This window comes from Chenopodium quinoa, unplaced genomic scaffold (genome assembly GCF_001683475.1).
Source record: "Chenopodium quinoa cultivar QQ74 unplaced genomic scaffold, ASM168347v1, whole genome shotgun sequence".
Taxonomy (NCBI): domain Eukaryota; kingdom Viridiplantae; phylum Streptophyta; class Magnoliopsida; order Caryophyllales; family Amaranthaceae; genus Chenopodium; species Chenopodium quinoa.
The window spans coordinates 937,555-945,192 of record NW_018745323.1 but is presented as its reverse complement, the minus strand read 5'-3'; the positions used below and the strand labels follow the sequence as shown (position 1 = coordinate 945,192).

General features: G+C 37.6%; 1 protein-coding gene across 2 annotated transcripts; it reads left to right on the top strand.

Annotated features, from left to right (window-relative positions):
- Positions 1-519: 519 nt before the first annotated feature.
- On the top strand, positions 520-7,516 carry LOC110712553 (mucin-12-like). 2 transcript variants are annotated; one of them, XM_021891020.1, is made up of 7 exons: positions 520-1,013; positions 1,436-1,857; positions 1,988-2,096; positions 2,302-2,422; positions 2,533-3,258; positions 4,200-6,006; positions 6,743-7,516. In XM_021891020.1, exons 2-7 carry the CDS (start codon positions 1,662-1,664, stop codon positions 7,168-7,170), a joined length of 3,387 nt encoding a protein of 1,128 aa, XP_021746712.1. In that variant the 5' UTR covers positions 520-1,013; positions 1,436-1,661; the 3' UTR covers positions 7,171-7,516. The 2 variants fall into 2 exon arrangements, with proteins under 2 accessions (XP_021746712.1, XP_021746711.1); XM_021891019.1 differs by having other exon boundaries at positions 1,985-2,096.
- The last annotated feature ends 122 nt before the right edge of the window (positions 7,517-7,638 follow it).

The window sequence follows — 7,638 nt, the reverse complement described above, 5'->3', positions numbered from 1 at the left end:
ATAAATTATCTAATATTTGAAAAATCGATTTTTATTACCCCATACTAAGCCGGGATTGAGCTAATAATCACAACTCAAGACATCAAGTTTCTTTTAAAACTCTTTATACAGGCACAAAATAATGAAATATATACATGTGTAACAAAACATTAATTATTTATTAGTTAATCAAGTAAAAGAGCGGCAAATTACCTTTAATGTTTCTGTCTATCCGTCTACACCAATCCTCTATTATACAATCTTCATACTCACTGATATATGACAAGAAAATCAGAAACAAAATTCTCTTTGTTCTTCTTTGAGATTAAAACCAAACAACTCATTTGTCTTTGCATTGTCTTTGTTTAGCATCACATTCAAATAGACAAATACATCCAAATATTCAATAAATTGTGTAAAAATACCCATCTCAATTTCTTGTTTAATACTACGTATATGAGGAAATACACACAAAGAAGAGAATCCCACCAAAAAAAAAATGAAATAAAAATAAAGCAGACAAAAAAAGTGTGGAAAAAAAGAAAGAAAAAGATAGAAAGGCACAGCTGAACTGGATTCACAGTAGCACAAAACTGTAATAATCACACAACAACAACAACAAACGATAAACCCAAAAAAAAAAAAAAAAAAAAAATCCCCCCTAAAAAAAGGCACAAAATTTACAGAAGAAGTGTTGTGTTGTGTAGTAGTAGAGCAGAACAAAACCTGAAAGAGAATGAAGGCGTGTTAAGGAGGAAACCAACAGAAATTCCAAAAAAAAATCAAATAATAAGAATTGGGTTTTTGTTAATTTTGTCCCCAATTTTCTCTCTCTAAAAAATTCGAGCACAATTCTTCAAGGTTGTAGAGAGAGAAAGTGAGAATTTTGGGGTGTTTGAAGCTTCGTCTGATCTAAAGTTAAATTTTGTGTTTTCTGGGTTTGAAGCAGATCCAAGTGTTCTTGATTTGAATAAGTTTGCAACTTTATCAAAATTCTGAAGGGGCTGAAAAGTTTTTGACTTGAAGTATTTCTGGTAAGTTCAGCACCCAAATTATGAATTAGGAATTGGGTTGGTTTAATTTGTTGTCAATTGGGGTTTTGGGGGGTAATTGATGATGATTAAGTTGAAATATAGTTTAATTTTAGTGCCATTTTGTGTTGTTTTTGTTAAGTAAGTGATGCTGATTTTTGTGATGAACTAGGGTTTGTGTTGAGCAACGATCTTAAATCTATATATATAATTGTTATTTGGGTGGTTATTTATTGAGATTTTGTGATATGGGTTTTTGTGGGTTTTGCAATTTGAAGGGGTTTCACTTTTTTGGAATATTTGAGGATATATGATTATGGATTGATTTTAGTGTACCTACATTGAATTAATTGGACATTAATCTTGCTTGACCGGACAAGGATTTGAAGCTCGTATTAATATGATTATGTTTACGATGATTTTAGGAAGAATATCTAAATTGGCATATTGAGTAGCCGGCATGGCCCGAACTGATATGGAATTGTATCATTGCTCACGCTAGACTGGCTCAGTTCTAACTGACTAATTGTTATACGGGGCAAGTTGTTGCTGTGGAGTGGAGTTTGAAGTTTGCTTTGTTGGCGGTTGCTCTAGGGTTGTATGGATTGGATTGTGTGACGTACAGCTAAAAGGGCGATTAAGGCACTTGGGATGCCTCCTTCTCCATCATTAAGGCGTTCGCCTGTTGGGGATCCTCGTGGTGATAGCCATAAGAGGGGACGCAGTCTTGGGAGTGGGCTATCATTTAAAGAAAGAGATGATGATCTTGCTCTATTCAGTGAATTGCAGAACAGAGAAAACGAGAGTTTTCTTCTTCAATCAACGGATGATTTTGAAGATTTATTATGTAATTCCAATGACTCTAGTCTCTTACCTTGAATTACTTAATTGATATTAGTTGATTACCCTGGTTTCTTTGTTATTTAATGCCTTACCATTGTTTTTCATTTTGTTGTCTATTTGTTGTAAATTAGCAGCTTCAAAAGTGAAGTCTTTCCCAGATTTAAAGCTCGGAATCAATATACCTGTTCGAGGAGAGAGCAGTGATCTTCTCAATGCGGATGGTGATAAGAATGATTATGAATGGTTAGTTATTTTTTAGCTGTCTCCTTGATAATATTGGCGTGCTTATATGCTATGATGGTTGGTCATTTATTTGGTTGGTATCATTGGAATTTCTTGAATGAAAAGCAGATTATTTGCCTCACGATTTCTTGTTCTTTTATTTTGCACCTGTTATTAGATTGCAATTAAGAGTTCTAAAATCATCTCCTATGTCTTAATTTGGAAGGTTATTAACTCCTCCAGACACTCCTCTATTTCCATCATTGGATGAGGATCCTGCCCCTGATAACCTTGTACATTGTGGTAGAGCTCGAAGTAGGCCCATCTCCATTTCAAGATCATCTACTGTGAGTAAAAAAAATTCAATGAATTTTTGACGTTTGATTATTTTTAAAAGCAGCTTCTATATTATAACTTGATATTCGTTACTCTCTACTCATATTACTATATTTTTCAGATGGATAGAAGTCAGAGAAGCAGTAGAGGTAGTCCTAGTCCGCAGCGTTTGAGCCTTTCTCCTAGGTCTAGCACCAGTACAATTAGGGGAAGGCCGTCTTCAGCTCCTCATACAAGTCCTGTTCCTGTACGGGCCAACACTCCATCAAGAAGACCCTCACCTCCTCCAGTCAAGCCTTCAACACCTCCTCCAAGATCTTTAACACCAACGTCACGGAGGCCAACTGCTGGACCTTCTGGATCTGTGGCTGCATCAGGGGCAAGGGGTTCATCCCCTGTAAGTAAAAGCCGTGGGAATTCTGCATCACCAAAAATTAGGGCATGGCAGTCGAACATTCCTGGTTTTTCCTTGGAGGCTCCTCCTAATCTCCGAACTTCTTTGGCTGATCGACCTGCATCATATGTTAGGGGATCTTCGCCAGCATCTAAGTCAAGCAGAGGTAGGCAATCAAGGTCTCCAACTGCTTCCAGAAGCATTGGCTCTTCCCATAGTCAAGAACGAGACAGACTGAGCTCACACAGTAAAGGTTCTATGGCATCCTCTGGTGATGATGACACAGATTCTTTGCAGTCAGCTCCTCTGAGTGTACCTGAGCGCCCTATGTCAAGAAAGGGAATCAGTGGCATTTCTAGTGGCAGACCATTGGCTTACTCTAAGAAACCCACAAAGACAATGTCCCCAAGTTCTGCTCCAAAGAGATCATTTGATTCAGCAATGCGGCAAATGGTACTATACTATATTAAATCCTTTTGTTTTACTTATTACACTGATAAGGTCTTGTCGCTTTGGTGAATCACTTGAGCCCTGATACATTATTTTATGCTGCTTTTGCTATTGTACGTTTAGTAATGATGGCATTGGTTTTTATTGAAGTGGCCTAGAATTAAAGTTTTTGATTCTATTAGTTATTCAAAAAAGCTGGAATACTAGGCTTATATCTACTGCATCATCTAAAGATTCTCGAGGTTTTAGATAGTCACCCAACCAACGTCCTTATTCTCGATGTCCATTCACAAAAGTTAATTGAATTTGGGAAAGAAAAATGTTTGTTGGCCCCTTCTCCCTATTGCCCATATGTTTTACTACTACATCCATAATGTTTTTATTATCGTGGGCCATTTAAGTGAACATGTAGAAGTGATAAATGATAGCGAGTGGTTTTATATTGAGTTAAAAAAAGAATCAGTGATTGGAGTTTGTTGGTAATTTTATATTGAGGGAGTGAACGATGTGATTAGAGATAGTGGGTAATATTATCCCGAGGTGAAGGAAAGAGAAGTAGGTGTGTTTGGAGCCTTGGAGGTAGTAAATAGAGTTGTATTGAGGAGAGAAGTATATGTGATTTGAGATAGTGGGTAGATTTGTATATAGATGAAAAAAATAAAATTTAAATGTGATAGGAGATAGTGGTCCCATACCAAATATAGAGTGTGAGGTGTAATATATATTTTGAGACAATCCAAAGGGAATGAATGCAATATATTATGAGACAGGCGGAGTATTTTTATTTTATTTTATGAACAAGCGTTGTTTGGTTCATTGAAGTCTTCTGAATCCAATTTTTTCTGATGACTTATACAGATACCTAATTAGTATAAAATATTATTAGTTTCTATATTATAGCTATATAGAACATCTCATGATAGTGTAATGTCTATTGTTTCTAGGACCGAAAAAGTCCTCAGAATATGTTCAGGCCACTTCTATCCAGCGTCCCCAGCACTACCTTCTATGCTGAAAAAGCCAATGCTGCCCATCGCACTATGATGTCCAACTCTTCAGTTACCACCAGTAGTAATGCTAGTTCTGACCTAGCAATAAGTGGCGCACATGATACTGAAGATGACGGAGCAAGTGAATATGCTAGGGCCCCTTTCTCTGATATTCAAGATGAAGTATTTGCCTTAGAAAAGATGGATGCTGGAAATGAGGACACTGGGCATGAAGGAAATGGCACATTAGCTGAACCTGGAGAACCGGGAAAAAGCTCATTTGCACCTAATGCTGGAGATTCCAATCAATCGGGTCTTCATGGTAGTGCTGTGGAAGCTGTTGCAGTAGATGAGATATATAATTCCATGAAAATTTATAACCTTGAAAATGTGTTGCTCTGTTGTCGATGTGGCACCCAGTATCATCCTGTTGAACTTACAGAAAAGGAAGATAATATGTGTCCTGATTGCAGACAGAAAGAAGAATTGTTGAACAACCCTTCCTTGGTTTTCAGATTAGAGACCACAGAGAATGCCACAGCTCCTTTGATGGATGTCTTTGAGAAATCTCATGTAACACATTCTACCCTTGCTCTAGGTAATGCTGATTCAAGGGATATTTCACAAGATCAGTTCAATCAACCTAGAGGAAACTGTCTGGACAGTTCTCTTTCAATGTCAGCCGGGGAGGAAAGTGCGCAGATGCATCCTGAGCGGCAAATAAAGGGAGAGCATACAACTGTTAATGATTCATCTCAGACGGCTAACAGCTTTCAGGAGGTGCAAAATTTTTGTGAGAAATCTAACCGGAATATCAATGTGGCTGAAGGTGCTGGGATTTCAGTTCTTCTAATGAATAGATCCAGTAGCTATAAAGGGCCTCTGATTCATGGCAGGAACTTCAACAGCAGTGCTATATCTTATGATGATCTATCTTATGCTAGAGACTTGACTAGTTCAATGAGGAGCTCTATTGGTCATGGTAGTATATCTGCTACATCTTCCATTGATCTGACCGCAGTTAGACATGGAGATATTGTCCAGAGACAGTTCAGTGGCAAGAGATCTGATGCAAGCTCAAAACATCAGAGCACAGGGTCTTCACTTTCAGGGACTTCCTTTCCAGTTTATCAAAGTTTAGGACATTCAACAAGCTCTCGTGATGGAAGTTGTGAAGGATCTGTCAGCAACATGAGGCATATTGCTGCAGGAGATACACCTGGATCACCTCCTGATCAAGTACTAGCTTTAGATATTATGGAAATGCATGATGCAGTTCCATCTGTTTGTAGGGCAGCGGTATCTGGTGAAGACAACAGTGGCATCTGTACAATTTCTGGAGAAACTGATCTTGAGGCTGACCAAACGGTAAACTCTGAGTTCGAGGGCAAATCTCGAGTTTCTGCAGGTATTGATGAAGGGAATATTGTCCATGAATTTGAAGAAGACCCATTGAAAAGTATAGGAAGTGGCCGAAATTTTGGGGAGACAACATTTGTTGAATCTTCTATAGAAAATGAAAATACAGTGCAAGACAACAAGGTAGATAACGTGGAAGCCGCAGAAGATCGTGTTCAATGTGTTACATCTACAATGTCAGAAATAGAAATCAATGATTCTCATCCTAGTTCCCCAAAGTCGCAAATTGATATGGTCTCCAAGGAAGAGTTGGAAGATCATTCATCTACAGCACATCACAATGAAGATGCGAAGGTTTCGTCTCTAAAGTCCAAGGAATCAAATCATGCTGAGGGGATTGCAGGTATGATATCTTTTTATCTTGACAATTCAGAGCTTCTGTCTAATGTAATTGTTTCTGAATTGTGCTTTACAGTAATTTATTATTGTTGTGTTGAGTAACCTTTTCCTTGTGAAATTACACTTTCTCTTTTATCAAAGGCTCTATAAAGAAATCTTGATGCCTAAATGAACAGCAATATAAGTGCTAAATCAACCTAAAATGATTGATCCATTAGTGATCCTCTTGACCGAGTAGAAGTACGGATTGGACTTTAATTAGAGCAGTCTTATCTTCGTTTATGACCTTGGCTCTACAACACACACACAATTTGAAAAAACTGTTTTCTGCTTACGTGTTGGTGTGGAGTGATATATGGTAACTTGGCGAGCAGCCAAGCACCCAAGAAATTATGTTTCTTGCAGGGGTGGTTACAATTGGTGGATTTCTCCACTTTTTACTGCCTCCCTTCCCAAATGGACTTCCTGATTATGGAGAAGCTGCATAATACATCCAGCCATCACGGATTTACAGTTAGTTTATTGTATCTGACACTTGTGATATCTTTTGGATGGTTTTTATAAGAAATTCTTGCTTATGCTTGCATATAGTTTGTTTAGGATGTTCTACATAGTCCACCTTCTTTTGTTTGTAGCATGAAGTTTCCCATGCTAGCTATCTTATTTAAAAGGATCCTAAAATATTAAATGTTATATATTATGACTAACTAGTTGGGCTGATAATTTGCTGGTGCTTTCAGAGGAATCAACTGTGACGGTGGAAGAACAGGGAGGGAGGAGGACAAGAAGTCTGACACTAGAAGAAGCGACAGATACAATTCTCTTTTGCAGCTCCATCGTTCACGATCTGGCTTATAAAGCTGCAAGTATTGCGATTGAGAAAGAAAAAGAGAATCTAGAGTTATTGGAAGGTTCTAGACCAATGGTCACTATCCCAGAAAGACGTAGCTCTGACAAAAAGGATCATCGCGGATTTACCAGTGGTAGAACACCTAAAACTCAGAAAGCCAAAAAGGGGCGGGCATCAGAAGCGGAGGTAAAACCTCCTCTCACCGAAAATGAAGAGAGGTCAAATGAACCTGTGGTTCGGAATGTTGGGCTTCCTAACAATGCCGATAGCATGAAACCTCCTAAATTGGAATCCAAGTGCAACTGCACGATAATGTGAGATTGATGTTCATCGTATAGGATTTTTCGGAAACTTTTAGTTACGTTTTGTTTTTTGTTGGGGGGGCTTGTTAGATAATTGCAAAATTTTCGCTTCCAAATTATTTGTAACAGAGTACCACGCTTGTGTGGGGGGTGCATAATCTTGTAAAGTTTCTTGTCAAATTAGGCTGATGTTATTAGAGAGAGGTAATTAATGTATGTTCTTGCTCCATTTACCACATGATTGCTTTAGTCAGATTCAATTATTTTTCAGGTTTGATTAGAAGATGTTTGACATATTTGTTTCATTTGATTCATCAGCAAAGAGCTGGAATAAAAATTTTAGGTTTTTCTTGGCTTGTCAATTGTCACTTAGTGTCATTAATCATTATATGTATATTTTTCTAATATAGAATTTTCTATTGATGATAATTACCTAATTAAAGTTTTGGGGATGGAATTATGACGTGTGATCAATTCTTGATAA

Coding starts and splice junctions, on each gene's coding strand:
- LOC110712553 (XM_021891019.1), top strand. CDS start 1,662: ATGCCTCCTTCTCCATCATTAAGGCGTTCGCCTGTTGGGGATCCTCGT. Junction 1,858..1,984: donor TGATTTTGAAGATTTATTAT/GTAATTCCAATG, acceptor GTTGTAAATTAG/CAGCTTCAAAAGTGAAGTCT. Junction 3,259..4,199: donor ATTCAGCAATGCGGCAAATG/GTACTATACTAT, acceptor TATTGTTTCTAG/GACCGAAAAAGTCCTCAGAA.